At 31.4% G+C, this 26,192-nt stretch overlaps 1 protein-coding gene across 1 annotated transcript in view; it reads right to left on the bottom strand.

Moving 5' to 3' along the window:
- LOC134253823 (uncharacterized) overlaps positions 1 to 17,911 on the bottom strand; it is a 30,510-nt gene extending 12,599 nt beyond the window's left edge. Inside the window, exons 1-5 of the mRNA XM_062736414.1 lie at positions 17,827 to 17,911; positions 14,170 to 14,391; positions 12,200 to 12,439; positions 11,992 to 12,126; positions 11,763 to 11,903 (exon numbers count right to left, since the gene is read on the bottom strand). Coding sequence (XP_062592398.1) covers positions 11,763 to 11,903; positions 11,992 to 12,126; positions 12,200 to 12,439; positions 14,170 to 14,391; positions 17,827 to 17,887 — 799 coding nt within the window. The 5' untranslated portion in view covers positions 17,888 to 17,911. The remainder of the gene's footprint in view (positions 1 to 11,762; positions 11,904 to 11,991; positions 12,127 to 12,199; positions 12,440 to 14,169; positions 14,392 to 17,826) is intronic.
- Between the last annotated feature and the right edge of the window lie 8,281 nt (positions 17,912 to 26,192).

The following is a 26,192-nucleotide window of genomic DNA, read 5'->3' as shown; positions in this document are numbered from 1 at the left end:
GCAGTTACAAAATTAATAAACGAAGACAGAAAACTTGCAAGTGATCCTGCATGAGAACTGAACACCAGACATTATTGTTACCAAACAGTATTCTTTTGGAGGGAATTCTGAAATTGAAGATCAGAAAGAAATTGGAGATCAGAAGTTTTTGAAGTTTGTGATGGTAAATTCACTAAATTGTTTAGGTTGCTTTTATCTTCCATTGGTTATACTTAAAATATTTTTGAGGTATTTTTTTCAAGGTGTAAATACTAACAATTGGTTTAGAATTAAATACATGATTGTGAAAAATATATCAATTTTGTTTTCACATGAAAAAATGTTGTAGATAAATAATGAATTTAAATTAAGGTATAGATCGATGTATGTTTTTTTTATTCCAGGGAAAAAGTCGAAGATGATAACGGGTATTTCAAGTGTCACTTTTTAAACCCACTTTCTTCACTGGACAGCCATAAGACCAAATACAGCAAAACTCGTTTAGTCCAAACATGGATATTGTGAATTTACGGATAAAGTGAAGCCATCTTGGATCCCCAACTATATAAATTTAACACATTCCTTATACAGATATAACAAATTACGGATATAGCAAAGTAATTTTGAAGGTCCCCATGCCTTTGTTATAACTAAGTTTAATTACTGTAACAGTAAACGTCTGATGTAAAAAAAAGGTAACTTTTAAGTCTAGCTGTTTCAACAAAATTGTTATATGAGAGAATTTTTTTTTTTTGGACAGAATTTTTTTTTTTTTTTTTTTTTTTTTTTTAAATTTTTTTTTATACATATTTTGACATATAGATACACATTTTAGATAATGTTCAGAATGAAGATTTTCTTGATTAATAATTTGAAAAAAAGACTGTTTTAATATAAAAGTTGTTATACATGTATATACATGTACGGTGGATCACATAATTTTTGCAATTATTTTACCTTATTTTCACAACATTGTCATTGACTCTTTTTTAAATAGACACATTTTTCACAAATTGGTGTCAATACTCTTTTTAATCTCAAAAAATGCTATTTTATGTGAGAATTAATTTTTGTTTAATAGTGGGAAAATAATGTTCTCGTGAATAAAACTGATTAACAGAATATACATGAGTATGTGTATGTTTACAGATTGTTAGTGATATATTAATGATTTTTACAATGTGTTGTTAGTTTTACAGTCAATTTAAATTCAGCACCTTTTCTCCATTTTGTATCTAGTATTTGAAAATATTGATTACTGGGCAAAGTTCCTGTGAAAAGTTTTCAGTATGTTATTGGTGTTGCAAGGTCTTAAAGATGCATACTAGTATGTGCCTGTCTAGAATTTTCTTGTTTTTCCTCAAGATTAGCATTAATCCAATCTTAGAATCTTATTTTGCTTGGTTTCACTATTCAACTGTGGAAACCGTAAAAGTTATTTATAGAATGATTTAGCTAACACCTATTTCTTTGAGATCAAACACTTTTATATTGTTTTTCTTAAGTTGTTATTAAATTTTGGTCAAGTTACGCCTAGAATTAGTGAATACTTTGAATTTTTCAGTATTTAAATTGGCTTTCAAATATACCCATATTTACCACTGACTTACATGTACAAATAATTTTCTAAACATTTTCTGCGTAGCATAAAATTAAAACAAGGTGTGTAGTTTTTGTGAGAATAATTTGTTGTGTTTTTTTTTTTAGATTTTATTTAATGTTCAGTAGAGATTTCAAGTAGCCAAAAGTCTCAATTTTCAAAAATTTCTGGCTGTTTCCATAGCAACCAAGATACATAGCAACCAAATTTTATTTGATAGTTTTATTTCTGGTATCAAGTAGTACTAATGGGGAAAGTTTCTTCAGAATCAGTGCATGAAAAAGAAGTTTAATTGTTTATAGAAAATGGCTATCAAAGAGCTAATTTTTGCTAGATTTTGAGTTATCTGCCCTTTGTAAGGGATCATAGAGAAACAATAATAAAACAATTAATTTTGATTTATTTTAATTAATAGCTTTAAAAAAAATTGAACCATTTATTATTCATTTGATTTCTCATATTTATAAGAAAAAACTGTTTGGAAAAGAAATTTTATTAAACAACTAGTGTCTGGTAAAATTTTGAAAAAGAAACAAATTATTTGGCAAAACGCCAATTTTCGAAGTTAAAAATATTTTAAACGAATAAAATACCCACTCTACTTTTTATAAAAGTTGAATAACATTTTTATAGTGTTTTTAAAATTTCAGTTGATTTTTTTCTAATAGTGCTTGCAATTCTCGATAGACCTCTTGAAAAACAGGGTAAAAATGTCCATTTTCGAAATGTTAGAATTTGGTCATCTTAGAGCCACCAATTGAAGAATTTGCTGTGACATTTAGAATTTTTTTTTTATTTGTAAAATATATTGCTCCATATGTTCTGTTCATATAATGTATTATTTATCGTTTTAAAATAAAGATGATTATAGCATATGAAATGAATTATACAGCATTTTTATGTGTGAAATGGGCATAAATGGGGCCAAAATCTATTTTTGTCCGTTACCATGGCAACCAAGGCGGTAACCTTAATTTTGAATGTTGATTATGTCATACTGTATGGGCATTAATCACCTGAAAAAGTTTCATTGAAATCGCCCATGGTGTGTGCCACAGCCCTACAGTAAGATTTTGGTCCTTACAGAGAATTGATGTTAATATTTATAATATTTCTAAAACCCATTATATGTGTACAAATTCAACATTGATTTTTATGCCCTCACACTCGATAACTAAGAAGTATCCTTTTTTTTGTCTTATCCGTCTGTCTGTATTTCATAGGTTATATCTTTTGATTGGTTGAAGTCTTGACTTTTGTTCATACTGTATTTGATATTTGACCTCTTGACTCACCTTTGAGTTTTTCCCTCTTTTGCCAAAAATTTCAAACCGTATACATTTAACCTTGTCCATAACATTTCAGAAAAGAACGTCAGAGAAAACAAAGATACCGTAAAATACACATTTAAAAAAAACTTTCAATTAAAAATCCGACCAACGAGAGCGTTACAAAGGGATATAATGTTGTTTAAAAGACTATTTGTCCGAAAAAAAAAATGCTTGTAATACCAAGATATAACTCGACTCTTGTGCATTCACAGAGACTTCTTTTAAAATTAGAATATTGTTATTGCGACAGTTGCTAGATCAACTAGAAAATATTTTTTATGAGCAGATTTTCTTGTACTTATTCCATTATAAAAAATGACGGTTCCGTTTAATTACAACATTCCTTCCGCCCTGACAAATTAAAGTAGGTTGCTTTATCCATTTTTTTTACTTTAATTTTTTAAAACAAATAATTTAGGCGAAAAAATGTTCAAATTGCTTTTATCCTCTATCAAACAAGCTTTACACTATTTTGTTTACGAATTGTTTTGCATGCTGTCTTTCTGTAAATTGTTCTAACAACTGATTTATACTCAATGAATAAGAAATATCATACGCCTACCATAACATAGAATTTCCATTGTGTTCCATTGCAGTAATACTGATAATATTTCCAAATGCATACTCCTTCAACAAATACATAGTAATGGAAAAAAGAAGTGTTAAACAGGGTTTATCAATTTTCTTCCGCAATACGCTGTCCTACTTACATGTAGGCTTTGCAAGAAGTACTATTGAATAATAAACCCTTTCATTTAATACCACGGAAGTTTACATTGAAACACACAATGACTGAAAATCTTATCATGTTTATTTATTTTTTTTGTCAATGGCGAATACTACTATGTGTAATATGTATCGATAATCGGATATTTTTTGTAACGAAAATGATGAAATATTTTTTTTATTTACCATATATGCATGTACATGGAAAATGTTACTTCCAAAATCTTGTTTCTGAATCAGTAGTTTGCAATAAACTGTAGAATTTATTTTAAATTTCAGATTATGGTTTCTTTTAAAAGTTTTTTTTTTAAACTTCTAAGTGAAACAAACTCACCATGTCACTTTAGTAAATTAAAGCAGGGGAATGAGAAACTGTTCCAGAGTATTGATCCATATGATGCAGGTTCGAATCACATGCCGGTTTAGATACTTTGCTGACGTTTCTGGCATAACTAGAGGTACTTTAAGCAATGAGCTCACTCAATAATATCCCCCCCCCTTCCATATGAATATAATGGCAGTGTCCATGTTTTGCTATGGGAATCCAAATCTTTGGGTCATATCGAAAAGTAAAAGTAAAATAGAAATTGAACAATGGCAATATATAATAAAGCTAAAAGCATCATTAATTTCATTCAGTGGTATTAGAGGAGTTGCGGATAAGAGATGGGTAACCCAAAGCGTAACAGACAAATGGACAAACAAGCATCTCGATAACTTCGTACTCTCCCGTTTTTCAAGCGGGGTATAAAAAGATCGCCTTCTACTTAGTACTACTTAGTTGTAAGTGTTGGCATAATGTTTGCAGTCCTCCGCCAGCATGTACCGGCTTCGTCTCAGTGGCAGTAAAAAAAATCACGAAAGGGACGTTGAACAACAAAAAACGTGTATTATAAAAGGAGAAAGGTGGCATGTATGCATAATATTCAAGAAATTATCTTTATTCTTATTTGAATATTATGTTAAAATTAAATTAATACTTACACAATTATATTGTAAGTCTGCAAAACGGATACTATTCGCATAACTTTTATTAGAAACTTTCGTGTAAAGTTTTCTTTGAACGAATATTTGCGATATGCTTTTTGTGAAGAATTCATATGACATTTTTGACAAAAACACAAATACAATTATGCTAGTCCTGCACTAATTAATAAGTTACAAACAATGCAGTAAACAATGTCTGTAGTCATATTCTTTGTAAAATGGGGTAAAAACGAAAAACAACCTAGAAATACAGATTAAGATCTAATTGTTACATCGTTTTCTTTTTCAAATTATGGCTTAAAATTTTGCCTTATTGGAAAGACATCAACCTGTAAAGATAGGTAGTCCTCATTGAACAAATACTATGACGCTTTAGAACGTCATGGGGCAGCAGATAACGATGCAATTTTGTGTTTTACTTAGAAAAAATCCTGATAAAAATCTTAAAATGTTGCAGGAATAAAAAATAAGTCACGAGGAAGGTGTGCATGTGGGTACAAATATTACAGACAGAAATTGAGTGACAGAGACTCCGTATCGGATGAGGACAATCTGTGCTGAAAATCTTTAAACTTTAAAAATCTGAACCAACTGTAAAAAGTTGGAACGTCAAGGAAAGACATAGGCGTTTTAGAGTTGCGTATCCTTCGAATGCAGAGTTAAGTATAAAAGATATTAAAATCTTACAGAGGAAATAATACAACGAGGGGAATTCTTAAATCTGAAGTATTAGCAAAAAAGATTTATAATGAGTTGGAATTTGATTATGCTGTGCGACTTGTATAGGGAGATAATGTTTTTTTTTTTTTTAGAAATTGCTTAAGCTTTCTTTTGGCGTTATATTGGCATTAAGTGTGCTCCGCTGTAACAGAGCATATTGATTTTAAAATGAAGTACAGTGTTGTAAATTGATTTCTTTTGAATCAAATGGAATGAATTTCACATGTCACCAAAACGAATATTTTTACACATTATATTGCGCTTATTTTAAATTTCTTTGAGTAATATAACGAAGATTGACATCGTCCACGAACTTTACGATCAACCCTCGTATACTCTTTGATTTTTTTTTTTTGAGAGCCAGTTTTAATATAACAGCAATTTGTAGACGTTCACTTCCTTTTATGACAGTGAAATTTCTTCTTAAACACATCTTTTACATTATAAAGGATGCTACGGGACCGAAATACTTTCTTTGGATGAAAGGTGTTCTGTCTGAGAAGGTATTATCATGTCAAATATCCTTTGATGAGTACACAGACAGTAGGTAGTGTCCAGTATGAATTAGAATGAATGGAAATACAAATATTTTGAATTGTACACTTCCAGACCCCGAAGGGTGTGAGTCAAAGAAATGGAAAAAAATACGAAGGTTTATTTCTAGGTTTTAAATAAAGTAAAGGAAGAAGTGCAACACAGCTGTTTTACAATTAGATATGAAGTTCCTTTTTAATAAAAAGAAATAAAGGAAATTTTGATACTAATTGTAGTTGAAATCAGTGTGCTTATAAAACAATTGCAGAATATTGGACAAATTTTACATTCAAATCACAGAATAGTTTTTAATGGTAACATATCTTCAACATATACAATGTGTATGTATTTACATATTACATAAGGAAGAGCTCTTATTTGAATGTCAAAAAACAAACAACAAAAACAAAACACCAAACACAAAATGTTTTTAATGATAAAAAATTCATCTATGAAAACACAGGTCTTCAAATTCATATTAAGTTACAGAGTTTTAATAAAGAAGCATATCAGATCTCAAGAGTTCAATTGAATAAGACTTTAAGGACAGATGATACAAACAAACTTCTGTCATGAAAATCGAAAATAAGAAATTTTATTATGTTTTAATGAATTAAATGAACAAGATTTACCACGTAGTTTTTAATTTCTTACTCAAAGTTTTACAATAATAGGATTTTAAGTGAAAAATATTTGTAAAGATTTTAAAGAATGGCTACAGAAGGGTAGAAATTTGAACATAATACATGTAGAAGGTTTACAGTTTCCTAATATTTTACAAATTTATCATTTGCACCATTTGCAACAAAAAAGGTCCCATAAAAATATTCAAATACAGGCATCCATTATTTTTTTTTTATCACATGTCCTCAAGAAAGTTAATTTTAATATCTACTTCTTTTGAGAGATAAACTTATTAGAATTCTTATAAGGCAGAACATTTTGAAAGTTGACGGAAAGAAACAAAAAATAATAATTTTATAGATGAGAATGTACTTAGGTTATAATAGTTATCTCACATAGAATCTTTCAGAACAGGCAATTATTGTGAAAATAACGATTATAGAAAATCGATTTTTTTACACGAACAAGACTTTAATATCTTATCTACATGTACCACAAAAAACAAAACGAAGACATATAAAAGACAAAGTATATTGTGTAAAATGTGCAACGAAAGATCCACGTATCTGATAAGATAATGAGTCCTGCAAGGGATTAACGATTCAAAGTTTATCATTAAAAATTAATCTCTTTTAATTTGGAAATTAATATAATCCTTTTCGTTAATTACAGATACATCAAGTTCTTGATAGTTATGAACATCATCGTCTTGTACTGATTTGTTATTCGTTCTGTTCATGTAGGTTTCCGAGTTCCCTCTTATATCATTCCAGACTTGTGCGATCCGTTTTCTAGAATAATGAATTTGAAAACAAGAAACAAACTCTGACAGCTAAAAAAGGTTCACATAACTGCAAGAAAGTCTCGATTGACTTAAAACAAAATGAATCACAATTGTACATGTGCTAGGCATTGAGCTCAAACATCTATACAACAACTCTCATCCAAAATACATTTTAAAACATTTAAAATCCACTTTTGCCCAGCATTGAAAAAAGGTTGCAGAAATTAAAAATTAAGATATATTTATAGAAATACTGAATCTTTAAAGTCAAACTCATATAAAAACTTCTAGCTTGTATAGGGACTGTTAATGTTTTTTTTTATTTAGAAATATTAATTGTTCACACTTTATCTCAAGTTTCTGATGTAGTATTGTTGTTGCAATTGCTGTTATCAAATTCGTATATTGAGCTAAAAAGCATACCGCCTCAACTTCAACTTCAAGAAGAGACAAAAAATGCAAGAAACGACCAATTTTTGTATGACATGTTAACTGTGAATAGCAATAAGTTCATGCTGCTTTCATCAACAATCGTCTTGGATTATATGCCCTCAAAACGCGTAGAAAAGGAGCTAGATTATGAACATTGAATACTCTTGAAATAATTCTGCAATATACTTTGTAGGTAAATGGCGATGTATTTGTGAATTGTAGTTGACTTAAATATATGAGATGTTTTTCACAAATTAATAATTAAAAACGCTTTGAATGCGGTACAGTACATATTGATTTATATCTCCGGTCTAAATTACAAGTCGGATAGAATTCTGAAAATTAGCATTTACCTTTTTGAAAATACACAGGCAACACACCCTACTGTATTTAGTGTGACAGATATTACAAACATTACAATCCATGTCAATGAGTCACAGTCGGATGCTAAATTTTCAGCTGCCAGTTTAATTTGACCTATAAAATAAAATATAATGATAATAAAAAAAGTTAGGCCTTTTTATTTTCATTTCTTTTATTGATGAATGATGACTTTAAAACTTAATATATAAGTCATTGTTTTTAAAAATATTTCTTTTTCTTCGCTTTTTACGCAGATTTGTATAGTTGCATTAACATCACAGATATCGCTTAACCATTCATATCCATCTTCGAATTTTTCTTTCAGATAAACGGAATTTTTTACGGTTCTAACTCACACATTCAGTGAAGTCAATCACCATCGCAAAACACGGCCAAAATATACGATACTTTCCTATTCAGAAGACTCCGGATATTGGGCTTGAGACGATGCTTGCAGATAAAATGTCTAGACAGAATACTAAAAGTCATTGTTAAACGAATGTAAGATAATCATTAAATTTACACTTTAAAATGTAAAATTTAGAGATTAAAGTGTAAAATTTGTAGCTGTTAAAACTATAAAGAAAAAACAATGAAAAGTGTCCAAGTGGCACTCATACTTTTACATGTACGTAGATGACAGACATTGGTTCAACTGAGAAGAAATCTTTGTCTCAAAATTGAAAACAAAATGTCTCTGGCAAAGAGTTTGATAAAAAAAAATGTTCTGCGCTCACTGTGTGATTAAAATAGCAAAGGTAAAAGAAAACGTTCAAAGTGGCAATTTGTAACAAAGAATCTATTAACGCCTCAATTAATTTCAATCAGAGGTACAGTGTATAAGAGGAGTTGCAGATTAGAGATGAAGACCCTAGAGCGTAACAGACAGACACTCCGATCACTATATGTCATCCCACTTTCAAGCAGGGGTATAACAAACACACTACACTACTGCGATAAAAAAATTTTACTAAAGCAACTTTTTTAAGGGAGTTCTTTGTATTTTATTCATTTACCTAGATTGCATCTGTCTCCATAAAATGGTTCCTTGCATCCTGTAAGACAACTCCCATTGAATCTATCACAAGTGAAATTTGCACAATTTGGGCTGCAAATATGAGCACAATTTTCGCCATACATATTAGGAAGACATTCTGAAAATGAATAATACCTGGTTAAGTTTTTCGCTATAATTTTGCTAAAAAAGTATGTTAATATATAAATCATTAATTACTTGTGTTGCAAAACGGAGAATTCATCCAACCAGGACTGCATGTACAAAAACCATCAGTATGTCTGCAGGCATCCTTGCATTTTGAAGAACATAAACTGGAACAATTTCTACCGTAGTATTTTAGAGGACACGCTACAATATGATAAAAAATTGAAAGTTTCTCTTTGTATTGTTTGATTCAGAGTTTGAAAATATAAATATAAAAACACCCAGATAATTGAAAGTAAGGATTTGTTTTCTATATAATTAGAATATTAGAGATTCCATATATTACGGTTGGTACAATTTTGTCCGGTATAACCGTCATCACATCCATGAGGACACATTCCGTCCACGTGATTGCAAACAACCTTATCAGCACAATGTCCACTACAGCGCCCCCTACAGTTTTCTCCAAACCACCCAGGTGTACATTCTGTATATGTAAGTAATTGTTCATAAATACAAGAAACACAGGTATACTTAAAAAAAGTTGAGGAATCACTGCCTATTTAGTATAGTATGCCAGGGACTAGAGAAGCCCGTTATGCATAAATTATCCCACGTTTCCGAGTATCGTTGATGTTCTTGGTATACAGTTCAGTGATTCATTTTGAAATAAATTTGTAGATTTTAATGTTGCAGACTAAAAGATTTAAATTACACGAGGCCTCCCGTTTTATCTTCAATACGTAATATCGCGAGTACCACGTATTCGTATAACTTACCACCGCTTTTTTGCGGGAAATCGAGACAATGCTAAATTTTGTAATATTTCTGGGGCAAATGGCATTGTTTACAGTAGTGTCAATCGAATGATTCGAACATTTTTTTGCCGAAAGTACCATGTATTGCCAAGGATTGAACTCCAAATAGTAGATTGCCAAATAAGGAAAGTTTAGAATATAACATTAGGATTAAAATTAAATGAGGAGAGTCCGCTAAGTTAAAAATATAGTTAATATATCGTAAATATATAACATTTTAGGATTAGCTCCTCTCAAAAATTGATTAGGGTGGTTCAGCGATTGTTTAGCAAGGTATTCTAGCAGGATTATCTGCCCTTATAAATTCTACAATTATTGATCTTGCATTATATTCAATTTCACATTTGCCCCTATCCAACGAACATTTCCTACCTCCATCACGAAAGAGTTCTGCGAAGTCAAGTTATCTCTGTATTAAGTATTGTCCTCACCCACTCACGTCAAATACAAGTTTAGCCGCACTAGATTTACTTTGTACATATTTGGCCTCCTCACCATCAGAAACAAAGACAGGCACACATGCGATTTACATACAGATTAGGCCTCCTTAACTTTGACATCAAATTGCCTAATTCACATTCCGGTAGAATTTTCAAGAAATCAACTCAAAGGGTTTTCATTGAGAAAACAAATAGAAATTGCAATATTTCTTAATAATTCATTCTTCTGTAAATCATGTTTTTACTTTTAAAAATAAACAAATGTTTAAACACATACACATACACATACAAACATTAATTCATAAACATCACAATTATCTTTTGTACACTCATTTAAAACAATTGTTAAAACTTACTTCTCTGACATAAAGCCCCAGTATATCCAACACTACAACCCGAATCGCAATGCCCAGTTTCCTTGTTACATGGTTCTTTACGATAACAATGTCCAATGCACGCTGAGGAGCAATTCATGCCATAATGTCCAGTTTCACAAGCTTAAATTTGATAAATTCGTGTATTTACATGGATGAGGAAGCTTATTTTAATCATAACATAAAATGTCATGTGTATCTATAGTGTGTATATCAACTAATTAAAACGAAAATTTCTTGCAATACACTCCTCACATTTATTTATAGTATTACTTCAAAAATCATTTATAAATTAATATTCGGATTAGTTAATACTTTTTAGACTTTTATCCAAGAAATCACCTGAAGTTAACCTTATTAATACAATTTTATAGTCTTTACCATGCATGCAGTGAATTAAATAGCATCAGATTATGTCGGTATATCTTTAACATGCCATTAAACTTTGTATTATTTTTCAAAAATGAGATTTTTGCATAGATCATTATTTTTAGCTCTTTAAAATGAATGATTGTATATTGTTAAACGTCCCTCTCGAGAATTTTTCAGTCATATGGAGACACCAGCACTAGCTGGTGGAGCTCTCAGGGCCATTGAGCAGGGAGGAATCTTTTTTGTGCCAGCACCTACTGCGACATTGGGCATCGGTTTATATGGTCTCATCCGAAGGACCGGTTTCCACGTCCCACAGTGGGATTCGAACCTTTGACGTAAGGATTGACTCCTTACTTCGCGACTCTAGAGCAGACGCTCTAACCTCTGCGCCATGCGGGCGACTTTGAAAATAAAAAAAAAATATTAACATGTATGCATGTACTTCATTCAAGAACAATTGATTCAAATATAATGGTCCTTACAGAGAAATCTAATTAACATATTCTGTCTTACTTTTATTACAGATCGATCCAGTCCATCCCGACACACATCCTTCGGCACATTCACCCGTCACATGGTCACACGAAGTTCCATCTCTGCAATGTCCTGAACATCGAAATTTACAGTCCTGACCGTAAGATCCTTTAAGGCAAACTATGTTGACAAGTAAATATTTAGAAATCAAAAAGAGTTCTATAAATGTATGAGCCACACAAATTTATCAAATGAAAATTCATCTTACATGTTTGACACTTTTCTCCCTCCCATCCCGGTTTGCATTCCATACATTTACCATTGATTATATCACATTTTCCTCCACAACAATTAGTAGGACAATTCATAGTACAGTTTATCCCAAATTTTCCTCTAGAGCATCCTGTTGAAAAAATAATTTAATACATCTACGTATACACAAGGAAAAAAACATAAAATGACTTTTTTCTACTTACCTTTCACTACCACTTCACACAACTGAGTGTAAGACATAGATTCATATCCCGCTGGATACTTTACTCCATTCAATCTTTCATTGTAGTATATGACATATCTACCATATCCTGTACAGTTTGTCGTGAAATTTAAGGGAGGTAACTCTGGTCCGTCTTTGTAGCACATATATCCGTTTTCTTTTATAGTAGAACTTGAGAGATAAAGAGAAAATCCAGCAAATCTTCCTCTTTGTCTCAGGACTGAAAAAATGAGAAGGTGTTATGTGCGGAATTAAATATTTTCTAAAAGGACAAAGGTCAAAATTTTCAGCTCTCCAAAGGCAAAAGTAGCATTGTCATATGAGTGAAAAATTCTAGAGAGTTACATGTACGTTAAACAACATAAAAGCAAAAAAGGACACAAGTCCAATTGCTTTTCTTGATGACGAATCTATGCATTAATTATCTGTAAAAATAGGTTTAACATATGGACTTTCATCTGATTTCTACGTTTAAATTCATTTATAGCAGTTTTACTTAATTACACTTGTAAAAAAAATACAATCTTATTTGCTTCAGAGAATGAAACCTATTGCAATCATTCGCTTAAAGTTGACTTAATGACAGAGCTCTGTTATCTTTCTATATCATTTGGCTGATATAATAAGTTGTCTGCTCATATTTTTTTTTAGCTCCGCCTAAAAAATGACTTAAAAAGTAATAATTATGTTTTTAATATCACTTGCATCCTCATACATTTTCTTTTCAAATGTGCTACGAACACGGAATTAAATTGTTGTGGCCTTATACTTACATGTATTTAATAAAGTATAATACAAGTATTTTAAAAACATTTTTGAATAATACTTTCTTGTAATCACGCTAATACATATCTTATAAGATTGTAAATAAACCACGTATTCCAACGTGTTTTCCCTCGCCATATTTCTCTCCTTGTGCAAATAATAAAAATGGAAGATGAGGTTCATATAACAGTGTCTATCATCGTACTATGCACTGCTTGATATACACTGTATTCAACAAGTTCTCTTCCCCTTCCCATAAAACCACGAAGTTTCGATGTCTTTACTTGTGCTTTTTAAGTAATTGTATAAATAAGATGACGCCCAATGGGAGTACGTTTGATTGGTTGAAAGTGAAAGGTAAGTCAAGATCCTGTATTAAGAAATAGAGGATTGTCCTATTCTTAATACAGTTTCACAAGATTCGAAAAATCGTATGATACACTGTATTAAGAGTGTATACACAGTAAGATTTTGTATCATACATGTAATACAAAATTTATCATACAAATCTGTGGGATGTATATTTAGCGACAATTTTCAGTAAAGGCTAGGACACTTCATTATTATGCATAAGGTCACACCAATTTAATTCCATGTTCGTCCGACACAGTACACAGACTTAAAATACGAAAAAAATAGAGGGGAAATGGAACAGAAAATAGCACAAAATAATTCCGTGTTGCGAAAAATTAAAATAAATACTATTTATTTAATTTTGTAGAAATACGAGCGCAAGGGTCCGACGACCAAATTTTACATTGGTGTGCCCTAAGGGATATGTCTGTGATTTAACAAATGATAACACTCAAGCAAGATAAAAAAATAAACAAAACAAAAGAAACAAAAGATTTTTTATGTATATAACAGGATTTACTGGATTACTCTTTCTCTCTCTCTCTCTCTCTCTCTCTCTCTCTCTCTCTCTCTCTCTCTCTCTCTCTCTTGTACTTCAAATTATAAGCAGTAACTACTTTTAGGATTAAAGATTATCTACATAGAGGTGTTTCAGCAAAACAACTTTTTATATGAAGTATAAGCAGATAACGAACAGTATTCAAATTATAAAAAAAAAATAAGAAAAAAAGTACCCTGCCTGTCTTGAATTTACTATTATTAATATATAATTAAGGAAAAAAGTAAACAATTTATAAAAATATAAATACAGAATAGAACAATAAAACTTACTATATGCTTTCCCTATGTCCTCAAAGTGTATCCGTATGTTGTATACACTGTAGATATCACCCAGATCCACGTACCACCAAGTTCTATCCTGTTGACTATTAGAACCAATTACATCAGTCCTTGCACACGTAGCAAGATTCCCATCAACAGCACTATTTGCCTCAGAACCAATCCAAGATAATGTTGCACTTTGAAAAGCCGGTTTTTTGTGAGACAAAACATCTAGATTAATGAAGACGTAAATGTATATTTAATTCTGGTTGAACAGTCGAAATTCAGATAAATACTCCGGTAAATAAAACGGAATATCTTTGATAATTTTAAACCTCTTCATATAATATCATCTTTTCTAGACAAAATTGTATGAATTTTGAAATGTAGAAGTTAATTCTGATATAAGTAAAAAAGAATGTAAACTGCGCAATTTTTTGTCTTTTTCATCAAAGATATGCGACTTCTTTTTTCCTTGCAACCGAAATATGATAGATTAAAATAAATTCAGTTGCTTTATATACTGCTGAAAAGGTTGAAGCAACTTTTAGCTTTACTGGTCAGAGACCAGAACAGCTTATGTGATACATGTAGCAATGCGTCCGGCGTCCGTCCGTCTGTCTGTCTATCTGTAAACATTTTTTTAAAATGCTACTCATTCTACAGTTTTGGTCTGATTACTTTATAACTTGGCACACAAGTAGACTGCACTAAGATGCATAATTCTGTATATTCATTTTGATGAAAGGTTTTGCCGTGCACGTGGCTACTAAAACTAGAATTCTCTGTGAAATTCTTTCAAAATGCTACGTCTCCTAAAGTTTTGGTTATGATTTCAATACAACTTGGCACATAAGTAGACTACATTAAGACACACAGCTGTTCATATCGGTTTTTAACTTTGATGAACATTATTGCCTTGGTTACTAAAAACAGAAATTTCTGTTGAATACTCTCAAAATGCTTCTCCAAATACAGGTTTAGTCTGATTATAATATAATATGACATGCAAGTAGACTACACTAAGAACATAAATATACTTTATCAAAGATCATAATTCTATTTATTGCTGTTGTAAAGTTTCAACTCCCAACTGTATAAGTATTTTTCTCTTCCTTTGCTATAAATACAAACTTGTAGAGCTTCAGTCTCGACAGAGACTTTTGGTTTTTAAAGAGTGTTGAACTGTCATTAAAAGAGACACAAAGCATGCAATATTCACTTTAGCACTTATGGCTACAGAAAAGGGACTTGGTCAAAACATATACAGAAATTTCTTTTGAAAGGAAAGATGATTCTACACCAATTTAGAATGCTGTATTAATTGTGTTTGATAAATAATTGGTTTGGAACGGTATATAAGATTCCCTGGCAGAAGTGTAACCTTTTATTTTGCCCTCGTCCCATTTTACATGTAAACGGTCATGAGATGCAACAAGAGGCCCATGGGCCACGTCGCTCATCTGAGCACTGTGGCTATGAAAAACGCAGAAATTAGTTTATTACTGAAAAGTTCAGTCTCAAAAGTAGCCCCAACCATTCCTTAAAGGAGAGAGGGTATGAATTGCAAAAACTTAAATCTACACTACATGTGCCTGAGGATGCTTTCATGAAAATATGATCAATCATGGCTTTGCAATTCTCGAGAAGAGTTTTCCACCATTGTTCATCAACTCAATCGAATGCACATGCGTAATGCGCATGTTCTTTGTCGTTGGTACATGCGAGACCTTGAGGGGTACATGTAACAAAGATTCTTCAATAATTTTCCTATATATATATTTCGATGTAAAACTTAGGTCGGCCATTGTGGCACCCGCCCTATCCCCAGGGGTCATGATTTGAACAAATCTGAATAAACACTACCTGGGAATGCTTCATAATAAATATGTCCACGTACATGTAATCATGGCTTGTTATTCTTGAGAGAATTTTTTAAAGATTTTTCCTAAATATTTCTATGTAAAACTTTAATCGGCCATTGTTGCCCAACCTTATTTCTGGTGGTCATGATTAGAACAAACTTGAATCTACACTACTTGAGAATGCTTCCATATAAATATGATCAATCATGGCTTTGCTATTCTTGAGAAGAAGATTTTTCGAGAATTTTTCTAAATATTTTTATGCAGACATTGGTCGGTAATTGTCGCCCCGCCCTATCCCAAGGGGTTATGATTTGAACAAATTTAAATCTACATTTCCTGAAAATGCTTCCATATTAATATGACCAATTGTGGCATTGCTATTCTTGAGAAAAAGATTTTAAAGAAATTTTCCTTTATATTTCTCTGTAAAAATTTGGACCCCCATTGTGGCCCCGCCCTACCCCCGGGGGTCATGATTTGTACAAACTTGAATCTATACTACCTGGGAATGCTTCCATATGAATATGATCAATCATGGCTTTGCTATTCTCAAGAAGAGGATGGATTTTTCAAGAATTTCCCCATGTATTACTATGTAAATCTTTGGTCGGTCATTTGCCCTACCCCAAGGGGTTATGATTTGAACAAATTTAAATCTAGACTTCCTGAAAATGCTTCCATATTGATATAAACAATCGTGGCATTGCTATTCTTGAAAAGAAGATTTTAAAGGAATTTTTCTATATATATTTCTCTGTAAAAATTTGGTCGGCCATTGTGGCCCCGCCCTACCCCTAGGGGTCTTGATTTGAAGAAACTTTAATCTACACAACCTGAGGGTGTTTGCCCATAAGTTTCGTCTTTCCTGGTACAGTGGTTCTTGAGTAGAAGATTTTTAAAACATGCCATTAAATTTCACTATACCTGAATTATCTCCCCTTGAATCATTGCGTAGCCCTTCATTTGAATCTTGAATTCCCTTACCTAAGGATGCTTTTTGGCAAGTTTGGTTGCAATTGGCCCAGTGGTTCTAGAGAAGAAGTCGAAAATGTGAAAAGTTTACAGACAGACGGGCAGCAAGACGGACGGGCGCCGTACAAAATGTGATCAGAAAAAAGCTCACTTGAGTCGCTCAGTGAGCTAAAAACCCTATTTCCTGTTTAGTTCTCCATTGTAAAACTCTCATAGACTAGCCCCACTGGTAGATTTGAGCGATGAGCAGGGGAAACAATTTTATTTTAAAAAAGGGTCAATTATCATCATGATCATAATATCATAATAAACATTTATATACTTTCAATCAAAAATCCGACCTCTGCGAAAGTTACCATGTGGCATGATGTTGCTTAAAAGACTATTTGTCTGAACAAAGAATTCAAAATGGGTGTACATATCAATATTTAAAAGGACTTTTGTACATTCACACAGACTACTTTTAAAATTAAGAATACGGTTATTGCAATGAACAAAATAAGTTGCTAGAACAACACAAAAATATTTCTTTAGGGGCAGATTTTCCTGTCCTTGTCCTGTTATAAAAATTGACGGTCCGTTTCATTACAACACTCCTTCCACCTTTAAGTTATTTTAAAGTATGTTGCATCATTCATTTTTTGAGACTTGAAAATGTCAAAATAGATACTTAAAGCCAAAAATGTCCTAATTGCTTCCATCCTCTATCAAGCCAGCTTTACACGACTTCGTTAATGAATTAAACTGTTATGCATGATTACTCTCTGTACAGTGTCCTAACAACTAATTCATACTCAGATCAAGATAAGAAACATTATACCCCTACCATAACATAGAATTTCCACAGTTTTCAGTAGTAGTAACACTGATAATATTTCCAAATGCATGCTCCTACATTAAATATACATAGTACTGGAAAAAGCAGTGTTAAACAATGTTTACCAAATTTCTTCCGCAATACCCTGTCCTACTTAAGCTTCACAAGAAGACCTATTGGTTAATAAACCATTTCATTTACTACCACGGAAGTTTACATTGAAACACACAGTGAAATACTAATGTGTATTAAAAAATCAGATATTGTCTGTATCGAAAATTATGAAACATTATTTATTGAGCATCATACATGTAAATGGAAAATTTTACGTCCACAGTTTGCAAAAAAAAAAAAAATTAAAAAAAAAATAAAATAAAATAAAAAAAATGAATAAATAAAAACCCTGTTGTAGGCCTATTCATTTCTAATTTCAGATTATGCTTATGTTTAAAAACTTTAAAGTGAAACAAACTCAACGTTGCAGCTTCGAAATACATGTAAGGAGAAATGATGTGCTGTTTATTCATGAAGTTGCACCCATGTGATTTGGGTCTAATTAATATTAGAAGATACTATAAAAACTCAAATATACCACTTCCTTAATTAAAAAAATCAAAACGGCAATACAATTTAATTTTCTATGTCTTAAAGCCCCCGTCCTAGTTTAATGGAATAATATTTTGTGTGATGGACAGTTAGCAATTTTATCCTTTACTCGGGTCATTGAACAGTGAGGGATCTTTTTCGTGACAGCACCTACTGCGACACGGGACCTCGGTTTATACGGTCTCATCCGAAGGACCGGTCTCCACGTCCCACGGTGGAATTCGAACCCGCGACGTAAGAATTGACTCCTTACTTGCGACTCTAGAGCAGATGCTCTTACCACTGCGGCACGCGCAGTTTCAATATAAAGTTAGACCATATTAAGGAAAACATATTTTTGCAAATTAATATGAAAGTTGAGGTAATACTGAATCAATTTATATTTCTTAAGACAAGCATTTTTAAAGATTGAACACCTGCAACAGTTTTCCATTTAACGATATTTTTATTCTTTTTTAAAAAAAGTCACAAAATTTTCAGTCAGCATCCTCATGTTGTCTCTAAGTCCTTTATGACATTTATTTGGACATTTTTAACATATGAGTACTTTTTTCCAATATCTTTTCACTAATATTGATGATTTTGGAGATTTTCTGTCTGTTTTTTGTTTAGTCTTTAAATATCCATAGACCCATTTCTGAATTAAAAAAAAAAGCACGAACTAATTTTTTTATCATAATGATATATTAATATTCTAAATTAATAAAACAATGAAGAAAAAGCTGAAAAAAGTTGTTGGTAATGTCTAATTAATAATCATCTTAAATCTTTCCATTTATTTGGTATGCCTTCCCCATCTATCATGTTCTTCAGGGTATAACGAAAGTGATGCTTACTCTGAATCTCAATAAAATACCTGTTGTATTTGAATAAAAAAACTTATTTTTGCTTGAATATTTTGTTTTAAAGTGACATTGAATATATGTGAAAGAAGAAGTTTGTTGATTTTTATATCTTTTTAATTATTATTAATACATGAATTTGTTATTGTATATCATTAATAATCAATAAGAGCTGCTTCAGAATGTATTAACATAGCATGAAAATAAGAAAATGTTTTACCCCTTGTGTGTAAATCATGATGTTGAGTCAAAGTTCAATATCATTCGTATATCTGCACTGTAATGTTACATTAGTATATATAGTAAAGTATCAGTTGTATCAGATACCATCAGCATTTTTTAAAATTATTTTATTATATGTATTAATTTTTGTTTGGCCATGAAAGTCTATTATACATACATTCAGTAAATTTTCAGAGATTTTACAATTATGTTTTTTTTTATGTATAAATTTTAAAATGGATATGTCCTAGGATATCATAGGACATCATAGGAATTCTTTATTTCCTAGGACATTTTTAAGGCCTGGGATATTCTGGGAAGTCTTGGCATTTTTATTCCTGTGATTTTTTAAGGAATGTCCAAGGAAATTTTAGGAATTCCTATTCCAAAAACATACCAGGGTTTCTTAGGAATTATCTGGGGATTTTTTCAAGATATCCTAGAATTAAATAAATCTTGAGATTATCTGAAATTTCTTAGGACATCTCAGGATAATCCTGAAAGAGTAAGCTTAAGATGTCTCATGATCTCCGGACTTGATTATAATGCTAGTAAAGATCATATATATCTAATGGTTTTACATATTGCACCAAGTTTAAATTGGTTCTTAAGCAAAGAATTTCATCATATACTAAATTCAATTGAAAGATTGCATGTATGATTTGAAAATCAATAATAACAATATATATATATATATATATATATATATATATATATATATATATATATATATATATATATATATATATATATATATATATGCTAAAGTTGCCGATATGGTGCAGTGCTTACTGCTTAGAGTGTCTGCTCTAGAATCATGGAGTTAGAAGTTGATCCTTATGTTGCATATTCAAATCCCTTTGTTAGACGTGGTTACTGCTTAGAGTGTCTGCTCTAGAATCATGGAGTTAGAAGTTGATCCTTATGTTGCATATTCAAATCCCTTTGTTAGACGTGGAAACCAGTCCTTCGGAAGAGACCATTTAAACCAAGGTCCCTTTTTGCAGTCGATGCTGGTATGAGAAAGATCCCTCCCTGCTCACTGCCATACATTTGTAGGTCAAAGTTTGCAGCTCTCCACTGGCAGGTGGCGGCATCTCGATATGAGTGAAAAATACTCGAGAGGGACGTTAAACAACAATCAAAAACCAAAATAGGTTTTTAAATTTTTTCCCAAAGGGGGAAAGAGAAGAGAAATCAATGCAAATATGCACATAAATCATTACCAATCATGTGTATTTCTGGAATTAGGCTTTGCATGGCTAGGAAGAAGGTTTTTAATCAAATATATAGTCCAGGGTCAAGATCAAAATAGTCAAGGTAAAGAGCCAAAGTTATTTTTTTTACAAAAGAAGGTCAAAGGTCATGATGACGTAAAAGTTGGAACCCAAAGAAAGCTCTAGTCAAAAGAAATATAAATATTAAAAATGAAAGCTCTAGCATCATCCGTGCGAAAGTTAAGGCCAATTCAAGGTCCAAGATTTTGCAGTTAAAGATACAAGTTTACAGGAGACATAGGGTACATCGGTTGCCATGTACTGGGAATCGTTGCCATGGTTTAATTTAGAACCAAAAAACTTAAAGACACTGACCAACAGTTCATTGTTAATTCTGCTTGATCACTTTGTTTTACTTAATTTGAATAAGCCTTAATAAAATTAAACGTAAACAGTCACAAAAATTATCTTTCTTTGCCTCGTTGATAGGGAGAACCTGTGGTTGCTATGGAGATAAAGAATTATGCATTATTCAATAAGTTGCTAGGGAGTCTTAAAATCTTAAAATTTGTATCTCGTTTATCGTAGATAAGAGTTCATATGATTTTCCCGTAAACTTTTTAAATTATTTTTCATTTTATGCACCAAAACGCCAATATTATTTTCTAGGCAACATACTCCATTTTTAAAGAACCAATGGATTTGACTTCAAATTCTAAAAGAGAAATTCCTCTGCTTTCATATGAAATACACGCAAAAATTGTATTAATTTGGTCATTTTTAAAATTTGGCCTTGAATATTGCCAAAATCACGAAAAATGCTGAATCATCAAAAATTATAAAACATGTGTACCTTCCAATGTTTTGCACAGAACTGACTTAAGACCTAAATATTTTTTATTACATTGTTAAAACACTTAAAATATGTATCTTTATTACATCAAAAAATGAGAATAATTCTGTTGGTATTAACATGTTATTTTAAGTCTTAAAGATAGGTAATTTTTTTGTCCTAAAAAACTGAAAAAATCTGCCGGTTGCTAAGAAATTTATTTGGCCAAGTTTCTATGGTAACCATTACTCAAAACATTTTTTTCATTTTACATACATTGTTCATACTTCAAAATAAATTTATGGGTTGAAAATCATAAAATTTTGAGAACCCTCATATATCACCTTAATTTGTCTGATGTTTATGTGGACTGATACTTAATTATACCGTTTGTTTTAATAATAAGTAGGTCAAACTTTCACTCCCTTAAGTATACTTTTTAATTTTATTCGAGTGACAGCATGTTAATGTAACAAACACATGTAATTTATAGACGTTCACTTCCTTTTTATAGCAGTGAAGCTACTTTTTGAACACATCTTCTACATAAAGAAAGAGGAATATTACTCTCTGTTAGTGGAGCGAGTTCTTTATAAAACTATTGATCAGAAAAAGGACTACATAAAGCTTGATAGGATTGATATTCCCCGGCTTTTGTAGATGTTTCAGCGACTCATACTACCAGACGGAAGGCATTCTCTGTAAGGGAAGGCACGGGCATATCTGATACAAGTATCCCTTACAGTTTCCACCGACAGTAGGTGGTGTCCTAGTACGAATGAGAATAAATGGAAACAAAGATAAGTATTGTTCCTGGCCCCATTGTGCCTGAGGATTTGAGGCAAAGAAATAAAAAGAAACTAACAGTTTATGTTCTATGATTTTAATTTAAAATAAACTACAGCCATAATAAGTGCAACACAACTGTTTTACAATTAGCAATGAAACTTTAAATAAAAACAAAAAAGGAAAGAAAATGTTTGATACTATTTCTAGCCGAAATCAATATACAACATGTATTTGTAGTTGAAATAAGTATGTTTATAAACAATTACTGGAAATTGAACACATTAAAAAAATCCAATCACAGAATATTTTTTTTTAATGGTAAACCTTTTTTTTTACATATATTTATTTATTTACATATTATATAAGCAAAAAGATCAAAATGTTTGAAAATGATAAAAAAAAATACATATGATGAGAAGACTGATGTTTTAGTTTGAATGAGTTACTGAGTTAAAAGGAGTGAAATTAAATAGAATTGTAAGTAAGATCACTTTAAAATATATTTATTTTGTGAGAAAAACTTATTAAAAACTCTTTTTAGGCAGAAAATCTTGAAAATTGACGAAAAGGGACCATACTTAACAGCCTCATTTTAATATGGCAATTTACCGTGTTTTATATCAAACATTTCAGACCAGGCAATTACATATACATGTATATTGTAGGGCTGGGTATTGACCAAAGATATCGTATTACGATATATTGTCATATTTTTAACTGCATTGTCATATATATATATATGTATTGAAATTTTACTTAAAATTTATAAGCCCAAATTTTCATGTAGAATGCACATAACTTTGATAAGTAATCAAAAGGATAAGAACAAGAGGCCCACGGGCCTTATACGAGGTCGTAGGTCACCTGAGTATCATGTAACAACTTTCCAGCGATTGTATTTGGTTCGTGTTTTAATCCAAAAACCATGAAATTCACAAATTTTGAAAGAGGCACCATTGCTTATCAAAGGGCATATTTCAAAGCATTAATTTATTTTTAGTCAAAGTACCCCCCCCCCTGGTACCCCTGACCCAGCAGTCCTGAAATTATCTATTTTGAAAGAGGCCCCTTTCTTCATTTTTTTTAATGTTTAGATTTAGTTATTAACATGAGAATAAAAAAGTCCCAAAGGAGAAGGAAATAACATTTCTTTTTTGATAAATCAATTATTAATATTTGTACATTCTTTTTTTTTATGCTATCTTAATAGGCTCCTTACCACTGGACACATAATGCTTACAAATAGGAAAGTAGAACATTTAATTGCTTATTTCATCATCTGCCAGTTTGGGCCAGTTATATAAATTTTGTGATGTTGATCAAAATATATTTTACAAAATCAATTCTATTAAAGTCTTTCAATATATCTTCATTTTTTTAATATGTGTTAGGTGAATGTGTAGACATTGTTCTAAAATTTACTTGATCCCTAAAATAATAATTCCTATCATAAAACAACCAGGGAGTATTGGGGAGTAGGATGAATATTTTTTCAATTAAGTGTAAAATAATTTTTCTGGCTGATACAAATGATACTACATGCCTGTATATATTTGTATATTCTTGCCTTTTAATAGTTGATTTTTTTTCTTCAGGTTATTGTTTATTATTTCTTCCTCAAATGGACTTAACTTCTCCCATAGTTTTATTCATTATATTCATTACATCTGATGCATAAGCAACCCTTTTCTGAAGAATGATGCTTAGACTGTAAGCTATATCAGAGACTTAAACAATGTCGTTGGCAATATGCAATAGCTACCACGGGCAGTTTAAAACCTGGGGGAGGAAAATAATTTACAGGCAGTTACTTTTGAAACGAATACATAATTATCTCACCAGCATGATATTGTGCAACAAAGTCGTCAGCATTTTATTTGTACTTTGAACGGGTGAAACGTTTAGAATGACACTCTTATCGATGAATTTTACACTAAACCAAGCTATCTTCTCAGCTTTATTTACCCGCCGTTTCATCGTAAAACCGGAAGTGCGAGTTCGTAAATTTGAAATCTCGATCCCGACTCAAATTTGACATCGGAAAGAATTTTTTTTAAATTTTTTTCTGAAAATTCAAAACCTTGAGTGGAGGGTTTGTAAAACTGAAAATAAAATAAATCCTGGCCTTAAATATGTAATTAGATCATTAGCATATTAACCGGGAGCAAAGGATAAGATGTTCAAAGAAATCATGCATTTCACTATATAATCACTAGAGCCCCACCCTAAAACAAGAACCCCTGACCCTGGGGCCATAAAATTCACAATTTTGGTAGAGGCACTCTTGCTCATCATAACTATGTACTTAGTTAATTTATTTAATACCCAGGAGCAGAGGAGAAGATTTTAAAAGAATTCATGTATTTTCAATATATAATCAAAAGAGCCCCGCCCTAACACCAGAACCCCTGACTCTGGGGCCATAAAATTCACAATTTTGGTAGAGGCTCTCTTGCTCATCATAACTATGTACTTAGTTGGTTTATTTAATACCCAGGAGCAGAGAAGAAGATTTTCAAAGAAATAATGCATTTTCACTACCTACTTATTTAGCCCCGCCCTAGCACTAGAACCCCTGACCCCAGGGCCATGAATTTCACAATTTTGGTAGAAGACTCATTGCTGGTTACGATCATGCAAACGGTTTGACTACTTGATGTCCAGGAGTAAAGAAGAAGATTATTAAGGATTGCATTAATTTTAGTGGTTTTAGCCCCACCCCTCAGGCCCTAGAGGGGCAGGGATCATGAAATTCACAATTTTCGTTCCCCTTCACCTATAGATGCTTTGTGCCAAATTTGGTTGAAATTGGTTCTGTGGTTGCAGAGAAGAAGCTGAAAATGTTCAAATGTTAACGGACAACGCACGACGACGGACGAAAACGGATAGCAATAGGTCACCTGAGTTTACTCAGGTGACCTAATAAAAATCATTTTATTACAATCATACAATGAAATACACCAAAACAACAGCTTATGTCGCACTGTTTGGATTAATCATAAACCTTTATTTAAGGTTTATAATATTACAAAAACGTATTGCAATACGATATTTTTCGTCATTGTTTTGCAATATACTGAAATATCGATATTTTTGCCAAGCCCTAAACAAGAGAATTTAAAAAAAATGAAAGGACATTTATAGATCTAATCAATCATATGATTAACGCAAGTATGAATGACAAAAATATCATTTTTAAAAATCATAAATTGGAAAGTATTTTAGGGTGAAATTAAATTTTGTTATTAAAAAATGATGACCTATTCCAATAAACATTTTCGTTTTTTATGCATTTGTCTGTCAAATTTGTTGTCACTTCAAAAATTTTAATTAAAATGTACAAATATGAATATATTCAGGATGAACTATTATTTAAAAATATGATCAATAATTTTAATTTATGAGCTTGTCCATTTTTTTAATTCACGCAATTGGTAACTACAGCAACAACAACAAAATTTCAAAAGTATTACCCACAAGGATGATATTGAATAAAAAAAAATATTGAATGATAAATATGAAGATTACGAACATGACTTTTCAAACAATACAATTTAGAAGAATAATATTTAACACATTATTATACTTTAAAAGAAAAGCTTTACCCCCGTTCACAGTGCTTCACTAAATACAAGCCAGAAATACTCTGCACACTAAGCTACAAATGACCTTGGGTCTACGGTTTTTTATTTCAATATATTGACAAGTTGGTATGAGAAATAAACGAAGCAACGTTTATTCATATTAATTTTATGCTGAATATTGTATGTTCTTATAAGCATACAGCTCAGATGCTTTCATTAATTCGTATGCGTCTTTATCATCTAGGTCCTGGTAAATGTGTGTGTCTTCATCTGCGTAATTGGT

Source organism: Saccostrea cucullata, unplaced genomic scaffold (assembly GCF_032062105.1).
Source record: "Saccostrea cucullata isolate Sc308-1 unplaced genomic scaffold, CSIRO_AGI_Scuc_v1 ctg1510, whole genome shotgun sequence".
In the NCBI taxonomy this organism is placed as follows: Eukaryota; Metazoa; Mollusca; class Bivalvia; order Ostreida; family Ostreidae; genus Saccostrea; species Saccostrea cuccullata.
This window is presented reverse-complemented; position numbering and strand designations above follow the sequence as displayed.